General features: G+C 52.0%; 1 protein-coding gene across 4 annotated transcripts in view; it reads left to right on the forward strand.

Annotated features, from left to right (window-relative positions):
- Tox2 (TOX high mobility group box family member 2) overlaps positions 1 to 9,195 on the forward strand; it is a 120,070-nt gene extending 110,875 nt beyond the window's left edge. For 3 of the 4 annotated variants that reach the window (XM_029474330.1, XM_029474328.1, XM_021156338.2), the window contains exons 4-9: positions 60 to 299; positions 1,569 to 1,796; positions 5,336 to 5,416; positions 6,059 to 6,451; positions 7,180 to 7,307; positions 8,713 to 9,195. In XM_029474330.1, coding sequence (XP_029330190.1) covers positions 60 to 299; positions 1,569 to 1,796; positions 5,336 to 5,416; positions 6,059 to 6,451; positions 7,180 to 7,307; positions 8,713 to 8,779 — 1,137 coding nt within the window. In that variant the 3' untranslated portion in view covers positions 8,780 to 9,195. Of the gene's footprint in view, positions 1 to 59; positions 300 to 1,568; positions 1,797 to 5,335; positions 5,417 to 6,058; positions 6,452 to 7,179; positions 7,308 to 8,512 lie in introns of all 4 variants that reach the window. The other variant, XM_029474327.1, reaches the window with a different exon arrangement.
- Positions 9,196 to 13,381: the final 4,186 nt, after the last annotated feature.

A 13,381-nucleotide genomic window follows, 5' to 3' on the forward strand; every position in this document is an offset into this window, starting at 1 on the left:
GCAGGAGTGGCATTTGTCGAGGCACAGCCTTCTAACACAATCATCCTGTCTTCTCTCAGATCCAGGAAATGGTCCACTCGGAGGTGGCGGCATATGACTCAGGCCGGCCAGGGCCCCTGCTGGGCCGTCCGGCAATGCTGGCCAGCCACATGAGTGCCCTCAGCCAGTCTCAGCTCATCTCCCAGATGGGCATCCGGAGTGGCATTGCTCACGGCTCCCCATCACCCCCAGGGAGCAAGTCAGCGACCCCCTCTCCATCCAGTTCCACACAGGAGGAGGAATCAGATGCCCATTTCAAGGTGGGTGATGTGGACTTCAACGTGCCTCCCTGGTGAAGAAGGGGCTCTGCCAAGTCATGGCCATAATTTAATCTTTGCTGGATACCTTGTGGATCTCTGGTCAGGGGAATTACACCTGAGCCCTCAGGACTTCAGGCTGTGGCTGCTAAATCTACAGAAGACCCCTCCTCCTCCAGGCACAGTGGAGCCCTGAAGAGATTCAGGGACCAGCCACAGTGTCCATGACAGGAGGACCCCGATGGCTGGACCTTCTTATTCTTGTAAAGGGTCCATCCAGTGCACATAGGCCAACATGGACTCTTGGTTTCTCATTTTCATTTTGTGAGACAGGGTCTCTTTATGTTGCCCACACTGGCCTTAATCTCTCAATCCTCCTGCCTCAGCTTCTTGAGTACAACAACTACTGGCATGCACCACCAGCCTGGCTTTTGGGGGCCTCTGTTGGCTTTATTATTCATTGTTGATCAGGAGACTTTGGGAGTCTGGAGAGACAGATGTTACCATGGGAAGAGGGGAGGTGCTAGAAAGACAGAAAAGGGTTTGTTTAAGTTTTGCAATGGTTTCTGCCCAGAGGAAAAGGTAGAAAGGTAGAAAGACCCAGAGTGTTGCTTTTATTGCTGTCCAGGGAACTGGCCAGCCTCACTGGAAAGTTAGTGTTCATAGCTCAATGGTCTTCAGGAATTGTCAAAATTCTCGGAATGGACATATATGTGGGTCCTCCCTAAAGAGTTAAACATACACCTCAGGCTGCCACCCAGTGTTCATGAGCATCCGTCTGTCTGTCTGTCCACCAATCCCTCCATCCATCCATCCATCCATCCATCCATCCATGTGTCTGTCCATCCGTCCATCCATCTGTCTGTCCACCTGTCTCCCTCCATCCGTCCATCCATCTGTCTGTGTATACCTCTGGGTCCCTCTGACCCTGAGATCTGTGTCTCTGTGTTGTTCTCTGTGTCTGTCTCCTTGTATTTCTTCATCTATGTGCCTGTATCTATTCCCATCAACATGCATATGTGCGTGTACCTGTGTGTCTGTTGTCTGTGCTCATGTCTACCCGTGTGTATGTGTCTGTTGCCACCCTCCTCCAAGTGCATGACGATGTAGGCCAAGCTGCCTAGGTATGAACCCCTGGTAGGCCGGCCCTGCTGCTGTTTGGGAGACAACAGGGCTGGTCTGAGGTAAGCTGCTGGGGAAGACTAGCTTGGCCCAAGGCTACCTAGGGTCCCACTAGTCAGGAGGCCCTTGATTGCTCCTCTCATCCGGCAGATCTCAGGAGAGAAGAGACCCTCAGTGGACCCAGGCAAAAAGGCCAAGAATCCAAAGAAGAAGAAGAAGAAGGACCCCAATGAGCCACAGAAGCCAGTGTCGGCCTACGCTCTCTTCTTCAGAGACACTCAGGCTGCCATCAAGGGGCAGAATCCCAGTGCCACCTTTGGAGATGTGTCCAAAATAGTGGCCTCCATGTGGGACAGCCTGGGAGAAGAGCAGAAACAGGTGAGCCTTGGTCTCCTCCTGAATTGGCCCTGACATTGGGCCCTAGAACCAAGGGTGTAACGTCAGACTCAGCCTCTGGGACTAGAGGTGTCTGCAGGGAGCTCTCTGCTTTGTTTGCTCATCTGTAAGCTGGGGGACAGAGTTCCTTCCATCCCTGGTGGCTTCCAGGACTGTGCATACTGCCTTCACTGAGCCCTTGCCATCCACAAACCAGGAGCATCTCCATTCACATTCAGCAGTCTGTCAGCTCTTACCTTTCTGCTCCACTGGCCGTGTGGCCTCCAGGTGACAGGGAACAGGGCTACCTCATCACAGTTGGAAATGTGTTACGAGCTACTCACCTGAGGCCACCTGACTACCTAACCACCCTGAGCCCTTGCTTCCCTGCCTACTGACTACCATACTTAGAGCAAGCCAAGACTAAGCACCACGGAGTTCCCTCCCTCTAGCCCCTCATTTCATCTTACAACACTCCAGAGGGTCACCATCTGTCTTAGTCAGGGGTTCTATTCCTGCACAAACATCATGACCAAGAAGCAAGTTGAGGAGGAAGCCAGGATTGGAACTCACACAGGGCAGGAACTTGGAGGCAGGAGCTGATGCAGAAGCCATAGAGGGATGCTGCTTACTGGATTGCTTCCCCTGGCTTATTTAGTTTGCTTTCTTATAGAACCCAGTACTACCAGCCCAGGGATAGCACCACCCACAGTGGACCCTCCCACCCTTGATCGTTAATTGAGAAAATGCCTTACAGCTGGATCTCATGGAGACATTTCCTCAAGGGAGGCTCCTTTCTCTGTGATAACTCCAGCTGTGTCAAGTTGACACACGAAACTAGCCAACACCCTATCCATTACCTCTTTTGATAGGGAGAGGAGGAGGCAAGAAGAAGCTAAGTAGCTCACTAAGGTCCTCACTATAAGACTAGTATCGGGGTTTGTTCAGGCCTGTGGAACCAGGGAAGTCAACTAGGATGCTGGGATAGGAGCTAGAAACCCAATATGCAGATGGGTAAGTGGGTCATGGGGATGCATGGGTGAGGTGTCCTTAGGGTTTCATTTCAGTGAAGACACCATGACCAAGGCAACTCTTATAAAGGCAAACATTGAACTGGGGCTGCCTTACAGTTCAGAGGTTCAGTCCATTATCATCATGATGGGAAGCATGGCAGCCTGCAGGCAGACATGGTGCTGGAGGAGCCAAGAGTTCTACACCTTGATCAGAAGGCAGCCAGGAAGAGACTGGATTTTTTTTCATACTGTAGCTTGAGCATTTAAGACCTCAAAGCTCTGACTCCACAGTGATACACTTTCTCTAACAAGGCCACACCTCCCCCAATAAGGCCACACCACCTAATAGTGCTACTCCCCATGGTCCAACCATTCGGATGCATGAGTCTTTGGGGGCCAAACCTATTCAAACTGTAACAGGAGGCAAAAAAGAGAGGAAAGGACGCAGCCCTGGGATGGGCTCCTTTAGGTCTCCAAGGTGAGACTGAAGGCTGAGCCCCATGGGAGGAGAGCCTTGTGCTGGAGGCACCGTGCAGACAAAGACCAGGAAGAGAGTGACAAGCACATGATATTGGGACTTCAGGGGAACCGAACGCTGATGGTGAGGGCTCACACAGTGTGACAGAGCTGAGAGGTGGACAGGGGCCGAGCAGTCCTTGGAGAACAGGAGTGAAGTACTTGCCATGCAAGCAGAGGGAACCACTGATATGTTTGCACAGGCTAGCCAGTTCAGCTGTAGGCAGGCAGGCAGGCAGGCAGGCAGGCAGGCAGGCGGGGTAACCTGGCAGGTCCTCACCTGGCAGGAGAGATCAGAGATTGAGGACAGGGAGATTGGAAAGTGGAGGGTCCGGTGGGGACTCCTTGGGATTCTGACTTTGCGGTGGGGAGTGGAGATGCTGTCCATGGGCATGGAAAGCACAGTAGAGTAGCAAGCTGGGGCCAGAGACATGGATCACGGATGTGAGTGAGGTGCATCCTATTCAGGACCAGTCTAGGGCAGGTAGTTTAGGAGATAGTCTAAGATCTGCTGGAAAGAACTGGGACATAAGACAGCAGAAGGCAGAAGACACTGTCAGAGAATTCCCACTGTGGGAGATAGGTGCTCTGGAGCCAACATAGACCTTGTCTTTGACAACCCATCTGAACTGGAGGACTCCTTGTTAGGCACTGGCTGAGAGCAGCTCCAGGGAGAATAAGCCTCTCACGTTTCTGGTCTTACGTATATGGCAGATCAGGGTCTTAGTCTCTGTCTGGGACTTTGCTTGTTGGCCTTGGATGCTGTGTGTGCTGCAGCTGCAGTGGGGAGAGCCAGGGACACTGCCAGCTTTCACTCTGAGACCTTTGTCATTTTCTCGTGTTGAGGGCTGGGCTGGGCTCAGCATGGTGGCTCTTCTGTTGCCCTTGATGAGAGCTGCCTACACTTCTGCAATTAGCTGCAACACGTGGGGCAACTCTTCAAGAAGGTGGATGTCTGGGCTTTGCGTGTCTCATGATCCCACAGACTAAGCCTGATATCTTAGCCACTGTTTTATTGCTGTGAAGAGGCACCACGGCCAAGACAGCTCCTATCAAAGAAAGTATTTCATTGAGGGCCTGCTTACAGTTTCAGAGGTTAGTCTGTTCTCATCATGGCAGAGAGCATGTGGGCAAGCAGGCATGGTGCTGGAAAAGTAACTGAGAGATATCCTGAGCTGCAAGCAGAGGGGAGAGGGCTGGGCAGAGAGAGAGAGACAGACAGACAGACAGACACAGAGACAAAGAGATACAGAGGCAGAGAGACAGAGGCAGGGAGAGACAGAGAGAGACAGAAAGACAGAGAGACAGAGACAGCTATCTTGGGCCTGGCATGGGCCTTAGAAACCTTAGAGTGACTCCTTCCACTCACTCCACTAGGACCACACCTTCCAATCCTTCTCAAATAACGCCACTCCCTGGTGACTATGCATTCAAGTATAGGAGCCTACAGAAGCCATTCTTATTCCAACCAAAGCACTAAGCTAGTTCCTGGAGCAGCCAGGGGCCACTCCAGAGTCTATGTACTTTTCAAGACTCCTGCATCAATTTATTCTCATACCACTGGCCAAATAGTCTCAAGGCTGAGCCCCAAGTCATTGTGGTAGAGTTCTACTTAAAAGAGCGACAGTGAAACACACTAGGGCCATCCCTGCAGTCATGTAAACCTAGGTCTAATGCTAACAGTAGCAATCACAGCCAATATGAAGAGGACTGGGGTTCGTGTCAGCGTTAGGGTGCTGGTGTGGTGCTAGGTCAAAGAAGGGCTTCTGAGTGACTTGTCTTTTCATAACCACTTGTGCCAACACCATGCTAAGGAACTGAGCATAGCCTGGCCTCTATACTCCCAGTGCAATGCTCTCAATAGAACTGGGCCAGTGGGCGACTAAGCCAGCCACTGACCCCACCACTGTCATCCATGCATGGCCCCGGCACCCCTGCTTGTCACCCCAGCCTCTGCCCTGAGGCTCCTCTGTGACATTTTCTCCAGAGTTGCCCATGTCTCGGATCTTTCAGGCGTATAAGAGGAAGACTGAAGCTGCCAAGAAGGAGTACCTGAAAGCCTTGGCGGCCTACAGAGCTAGCCTCGTGTCCAAGGTAACACAATCCCTGGGCAAGGCCCCCGATGAGAGTGAGCCACTGGAGAGATAGCCTAAAGGTGGGACCGCTAGGAACAGCGGGTACCACAGACCTCAGAGATGATGAGTTGTACCTGCATGCAGGGACCCCAGCAGTGAGCATGGGATTGGCCATTTGAGTGGCTTCGCTGTCTTAACTCCTGACCATGCCCCCTGCCTCTCTCTGTTCACACCACAAACACAGGGGCAAGGGGATGGATCTGAGGCCCAAAAGGAGGCAGAGTATTTTCCTGGAGGTCATCATGGGGAAACAGCACCCTGGTTGGGCTATAAAGGGCAGACAGAGCAAAGTGCGGGGAACTGTCTGGGAGTATAACAGAGCTGACACTGGTCTGCTGACACTGGTCTGGCTGCCAGGGTGGGAACAGTGAGGCAGTATGTGGAGGGGAGCCCACGTGAGGGTAAATCTGGGGTGCTGGCCGCTGGGAGAACACAAGTCTGGAGGCCCCTGCAGAGTCACAGCTTATTGGTTTACACCCTGCCCCTTAGTGTGACCTTGAGCCATCCAGAGACCTTGCCGGCTGCAAGCTGCAGACCCACTGATGGGCAGTCCAGGTTCTAACTTATCCCTTCTTTATCTCTGGCTTCTGTCTTCCTCCAGAGCCCCCCGGACCAAGGTGAGGCCAAGAACACTCAGGCAAACCCACCAGCCAAAATGCTTCCACCCAAGCAGCCCATGTACGCCATGCCCGGCCTGGCTTCCTTCCTGACGCCCTCCGACCTGCAGGCCTTCCGCAGCGGAGCCTCTCCCGCCAGCCTTGCCAGGACGCTGGGCTCCAAGGCCCTGCTTCCGGGCCTCAGCACATCGCCACCACCACCCTCCTTCCCTCTCAGCCCCTCACTGCACCAGCAGCTGCCACTGCCCCCCCACGCGCAGGGCACCCTCCTCAGCCCGCCTCTCAGCATGTCCCCAGCCCCGCAGCCTCCTGTCCTGCCTGCCTCCATGGCACTCCAGGTGCAGCTGGCGATGAGCCCCTCACCTCCAGGGCCACAGGTAAGCAGGGCTAAGCAACAGCTTCCTCTGACTCTCACCAAAAGGGAAGGCAGTCGGGGAGTTCATATACTAGCCAGGTTACTCGCCAACTAGACAACCTCTCTGAGACTCAGTTTCCAGTTCTCTGAAATGGGTCTAAAACACCTGCCTGGAGAGACATTGGCTCTCTCAAGCGGTTGTCTAGTTGCTAAGCTAAGCCTTGATCCAGAACATTCTCTTAGCCTCCTACTTAAACTTCTCAGCCCAAGGCACTGACACCACATCGACCTCTACCAGATTTCCCAAGTCCTATCTATCTCCAAAGTCCAAGCCTCCAGTGATAGTTCCACAAATGGTTTCAAGATATGCATGCAACCCAGTGACCCCATTTTACAGATAGGGAAACTGAGGCCCAGTAAAGGAAAGTACCCAAAGGCAAAGTAACCCCCCACCCTCCCAACTTGAGTTTTCGTTTTCACTCTTCCCTCCCCCACCCCCGCCTTTGTAGCACTAAGGATGGAACCCGGGGGCTCACACATACTAGGCAGGTAGTCCATTGCTGAGCTACACTATCAGCTCAGATTGAATCACCCCAAAGAGAAGCAGGAGGAGGCAGAGTAGCCATGCTGTGCAGGCCTAGGGAACGTCTCTGAAGCATAGACACACTCAGACCCACAAAGGCCGTGCCCGCTGCCCGAGAGGCCTCCCCTCCTGTCTCCTCCGCTCACCACCCTCTCCTTCCCCTGCAGGACTTCCCACACATCTCTGACTTCTCCAGTGGCTCTGGCTCCCGCTCACCTGGCCCATCCAACCCTTCCAGCAGCGGAGACTGGGATGGGAGTTACCCCAGTGGGGAGCGCGGCCTCGGCACCTGCAGGTCAGTCCTCCTCAGACCCTCTTCGCTGTCCATTCCTGATAAGGGGCAGGGGTGGCCAGGAGCACAGGGAGACACTGGGGTGAGGGAGTGGGATGTGAAGAAGTCACTGTCAGCCCAGCCTGTAGATACTTAGAGTGTAAGGAACAACACAGAGCAAAGCCAAGTCCCCGGGGGTGGGAGGGTGCAGCCAAGAGGTCATTTGGGAAACTGAGGCTGACCTTGGTTCAGCCTCCTATAGAGAATGAGGGGTGAGTATTTAGCAGATGGCGTCTACCTCCATCACTGGGCAGTGTGTCCCCCATCTCGGGCCACCAGTCTTTCAGCATGGGTTCCTCACTCTGCTCAGCCTGCTAGTACTCCTGGCACTGCATGTACCCTGCCTGCCCTGGCTTCCACTTCTGATCTTCTAGGGCAAGCCTTTGTAGGTGCACAGGCTCGGGTGGGCAGTGACTCTCTTCATAACCAAACAGGCACAGGCTGTCCTCCAGCCCTTGCCCTTCCCAAGAGTCGAGGGCCCAGGAGGAATAGGTATGCCGTATGTGAACTTCCTAAGGCTGGCCCTTCTTCCCCCATGGAGGATGGTTGGATCCACAGTAACCTATTTCAGTTTTCCTTGTCAAATGTGGAGTCTTCCTATGTAGCCCAGGCTAGCTTTGAACTCATGATCTTCCTGCCTCATCCTCCCACAGGCAGGCATCACCATATCTGGCTAGCCCCATGCTGTATTCTAAAGACAGAGAGGTGCCTGTAGTTCTGTTTGACATGTACAAATGCTAATGTGACTAAAAGCAGGCAGGATGGGGGTGTTTGGGATGTATCTCAGTTGGTAGAGTGTTTGCCTAGAATGCTTGAAGCCTTGGGTTTGATTCCCCAGCACCACCTAAATCTGGTGTGGTGACACATGCCTAGAACCCCAGGATCTAGGCTGGAGGGTGGGGTATAAGCAGGAGAATCAAGAGTTCTAGGTCATCCTCAACTACATCACAAGTTCAAGGCCAGCCTGAGATACATATGTTTCTGTCTCCAAAAGCAAAATAACACAAAAGACATTAAGCAGATTTAAAAACTAGTGGGGAGCCGAGATGGGTGTTTGGTTCTGCTTGGTGGAAACTCCCTCCTTCTACCTTAGAAGACAGCTGATTAGAGCGCCGGTCACAGGGCCAGGGTGGGCTCCAATAGCTGACAGCCCCTACTCTCTCCTGCAGCCTGCTCCCCAGGGATAAATCGCTCTACCTCACCTAATCCCGCCTCCCCTCCCTCCCTGAGGCTCTCCGGAGGGCACTGCTCCGAGCAGGAAGGGCTGACCACAGGAAAGAGGCCATGGCAGCAGGCAGGGTGACCGGCCAGCGAGAGCAGTGACACACCTATGCCCCAGGGCTGAGTCTCTCCCTCGACCTCCCACCAGACTCTGCAGAGGCAGCCCACCGCCCACCACCAGCCCAAAGAACCTGCAGGAACCTTCTGCCCGCTGACCTGCTTGCTCCAGGGTAGCTGTGGACCCCGCTCCTTGGCCTGCACACAGTTCCCTGCATCTGGACTTCTGGCCCCAGCCCCAGCTCACCGGGCTGCCCCCCTTCGAGGTTGCTTAGCAACAGACACCCACCCCTGATGCTGGGCCAGCCACAGGTGTGCTCTCAGTGTACACAAAGATGCTGAAACTCGTTCTGTGGGTTCCGTGTAAGTAGTTCACTGTTTTAGAACTGTGCTGAAGACATCTGTAAGATTATTTTGTGGGGAGAAAGAAAGTTTCCTTTAAGGTTAAAAAATTTTTTATAAGACCTTTGGCACATTTTTTTTTAAAGTTTTATCTTAAGAGAGACATGTGCACAAGCAACTGTCAAGCTAATTCTAATCTGCACACAGAGAAAATGGGAACTTTTAAGCCACACCCAGGGGCATTCTTCTTCCTCTTCTTCCTTCTCCTCCTCTTCTTCTTCCCCCTCTTCCTCTTCCTTTTCCTCTTCTTCCTCTTCTTCCTCTTCTTCCTCTTCCTCTTCTTCATCTTTTTCCTCTTCTTCCCCTTCTTTCTCTTTTTCCTTTTCCTCTTCTTCCTCTTCCTCTTCTTCATCTTCTTCCCCTTCTTCCTCTTCTTCTTCCTCTTCCTCCTCTTCTTCCTCTTCCTCTTCATCTTTTCCCTCTTCTTCCTCTTCTTCCCCTTCTTTCTCTTCTTCCATTTCCTCTTCTTCATCTTCCTCTTCTTCTTCCTCCTCTCCTTTCCTTCTTCTTCTTCCTCCTCTTCTTTCTCTTTTTTTTTTGTTTCTGTTTTACTCATATATCCCCCCTATTTAAAATTGCCGGCAATGATTTTGGTTATCTATTTATGAAGAAAAATTGAGAACAGCATTGCGGTTTCTCCTAACGTGTGTGTGGTCCGGGAATGGGTTTGGTTTAGGCTTTGGTTCTTGTTGTTCGCAGCTGTCTCCTGGCCCCTGCAATGTCTGTCCTGGTGCCCCAGTGCTTCGCTCAGACCTCTTTGTAATAAAACTGCTGAAAAGTGGCAAACACCCTGTGTCTCCCTGCACTTCTTCAGCCAGGCCTGATTACCTGCTTCCAACGCCAGATAAGGAAATAACAAATAAAGGACATGGTATATACCGTTGTCCCTGATGACACTGATACAAAAAATTGCAATAAAAATTTTCAGATGGAATTCAAGAACACATTAAGGGCTGGCAAGTTGGTTCAGCTGGTAAAGGTGCCGATTCCTGCAAGTTGTCCTCTGACCTCCACACACGAATAAATATAATGACATCATAACTTTACAAGGAGCTTTAAGAATACATTAAGAAAATTATACACCAAAAGGACAACTTGCAGGAATCAGACAGATCTTTCCTTCTACCTTGTGGGTCCTGGGGCTCGAACTCAAGACTGCCACATTGGCAGCAGGCATCTTTACCAGCTGAACCATCTTGCCAGCCCTTCATGTGTTCTTGAATTCTATGACCAAGTGTGGGTTCCATTCCATGGCTGCAAGATTGGTCCTGCATATAAGCCAGGCCTGGACTTCTAAAGTGGCATGTGGTGGTGGCTTAACCAAGTTAGTGTCTCTCCTGAGGACAGACTCCGAGCAAAATCCTGCCTGTCACTTCGCCAGCATGAGGATGTGTTGATGGGAGAAAAAAAGAATGCATGCCTGACTTCAGCTATGGTGTGGGCAGAAGGAGATACAAAAACCTTTCATTTTGTGGCACAAAGTGCTCAGTAATTCTGTGTTGAAGGAATGGAGGCTGTCCTACCCCACAGTGGGATGGTACATGGGAGGGCCAACCCCAGGCTTTCCAGGTGACACTTGGTTCTCCATCCACGGAAGAGCATTGATAGAACCCCAGGGGCTACAGTATCCCCAAATCCTGGAAAACGCTGGTGTTTTAATATGCACGGTCAGATTTTGTGTGATTTCACTGTGATGGCCGGTGATATATCTGTCTCGAGATAGAGAGTTTACCTAGCATGACAGAGACCCTAGGTTCTATTCTCAGTTCCATGTAAAAGATATTAAAAAAAAAAAGTGTCAGAGTTAAATAGGGAAGACTACATAGTGTGAACCCTAACATAATGTTCTAGGGGAAAACAGAGATCGGCCAGAGCCACGGGCTCCTGTTGATGACGAATGGGGCTCTAGAGGCAGGGAGTTCCACCTCTCAGAAATACACACCAGAGTCCCAGTGGGACTCCCGGGGTAGGTCCAGTTTGTTTGTTTGTTTCTTTGGTTGGTTGGTTGGTTGGTTGGTTGGTTGGTTGGTTTTTTACCTTCCTTCAGGAAGCATCCTAGACCAGCGACTCCTTAACCCAGGCTCCCCAGCAGCCGTCAAATGGTGAGGCTTCAAGGTAATAATTGTCACAAGTCAAAGTCTGTGGTGAAGAAGGGCAGAAGCATGGCAGAGAGGGGTGGGTAGCTCCTGTCACAGTGTGTAGGACAGCTCTTGGTTTGGTTTCCCAATGTCTGACCCGGCTCTCTGAGGAAGGGGTGTGCCCTGCTCTAGACAGAGCAGTCCCTCATTTACCTCATCCTACAAGCTCTCATTCTCCCAGTGGACCACACCCTTCATCCAGGTACAGCCTTGCTAGAGAGCGCATTCCTCTCCAGAGGGCATGTTGTATTCCTCCTGGGAAAGAGGGAGAGGAGAGAGAGGAAAACCCCAATCTAACTAAATAAGCCACCACACAGTAGAGTCAGCAGCGCCCCTCGGCGTGGAGCACAAACCTTTCTTGACCTACAGTTCCCTTTCTGTGTAGAACTCATTGGTGCCATGGTAACAACTTCCACAGTTGAACCCTAACATAATGTTCTAGGGGAAAACAGAAATTGGCCAGAGCCACGGGCTCCTGTTGATGACGAATGGGGCTCTAGAGGCAGGGAGTTCTTTTGCTTTTACAAGACACCACTAGACCAACAAAAATAGCCCCAAACCAGCAGAGGCCAAGACCAGCAAGGTGTGCACCCCCATCCCTGTTGTACCTGGCTCTTGGGGTCGTGGCAAGTTATTTGCATGCCTGGGCTGGCCTCTTGGGTACTGAGGCAAGTGCCAACAGTCTCCATCCTTTTGAGCCACCATAGCAGAGTACAGAGATGGTCTTACCACCAAAGGTGTCTCTGCTCACAGCTATGGAGGCCAAGATGCTGGGGAGGGCCAACTTCCCAGTCACAGACACCCTGTCCAGTGCCCTCACATGGCGGAGGTCCAGCCAACCATTTGGGGTCTATTAGGGCACAAATCCCAACAATGAGGGCTTCATCTCTAGACCTGATGGTCTTCCACAACCTTCACATTCTATGACATTGGGGACTGAGATTCCAACATAATAAATCTTGGAGGCAGGGGTGTGGGGGGCAGGCAAGCAGTATGAACTAGAGTGGGTGTTGCTGATGTCCCCCAGGTCTCCTTTATTGGCCACATCCCTCCCCAGCTCAGGAGTGTCAGCTGTCCCCACTCATAATGACAAGGGAGGGGAGCAAAGAATCCCCAGAACTGCCCACAGCTAATGCCTCAGCCAATGGAGAAGCCCCCCTGTAGAGATACCTTGAGCAGGGTTGCAGCATCCTGGTCCTCCCTTAGCTGCTGGCCTACTACCCCATCCCTCGAAGAAAGACCCCGACTCAGCCACTTGGAATGTCAACCAGAACCTACACCCGAGGTCCTGTGTGTTCCTACAGAAGCAGACTCAGGATGCCATCTGAGTTCATGGCCACAGTAGGGCCACATCCAGAATGTCTACACTACAGTTGTTTCTACACATACAAATCTCAGCCTGTGAACACCAACCCAAGCCTCACCCTCTGGCTGCCTCCACCTCAGGAAGTGGTGACCATCGCAGCCCACTCTGTTCTACAGTGATCATGGCCACACCCCGTGGAGCTCCCGTTTGCCCTTGTGCACTACATCTCAAAGCTGTGGCGTGAGACTCCCAGAGCTATGCACCTTCCACTGCCAGGGCCACTGTGGCTTGGACCTTAGAGCCATAGCCTGTCATTAAGAACACCCTGACCTGCTGCAGGCAGCCCACCCCCACTGCTCCAAGAGCCTCTTCTCCTTTCCCAGAGCCATCCTCTTGCTTGAGGTCCTCTGTTTACCCTTTCCCACAGAGTGGAGGAGACCCTAGCAGGAGACAGTTACTTCTGCTGTCCTCCCTCCGCACAAGAAGGCAAGACAGACCCTGAGATAGTCCGCTGACCTCTTCCTTTCAAAGGAACACAGGTGATTCTCCACATTAGAGTGTGGGCAACAAGCATGGGGAATGTTCAGAGTCCACGATGCTCAAACTCAATCCGCTCATTCAAGAATGGGAAACAGAGGGGCTGGCAAGATGGCTCAGCAGGTAAGAGCACTGACTGCTCTTCCGAAGGTCCTGAGTTTAAATCCCAGCAACCACATGGTGGTTCACAACCACCCATAATGAGATCTGACGCCCTCTTCTGGTGCATCTGACGACAGCTACAGTGTACTTATGTATAATAAATAAATAACTAAGAAATAAGAAAGAAAGAAAGAAAGAAAGAAAGAAAGAAAGAAAGAAAGAAAGAAAGAAAGAAAGAAAGGAAGGAAGGAAGGAAGGAAGGAAGGAAGGAAGGA

This window comes from Mus caroli, chromosome 2 (genome assembly GCF_900094665.2).
Source record: "Mus caroli chromosome 2, CAROLI_EIJ_v1.1, whole genome shotgun sequence".
NCBI classification, from domain to species: Eukaryota; Metazoa; Chordata; class Mammalia; order Rodentia; family Muridae; genus Mus; species Mus caroli.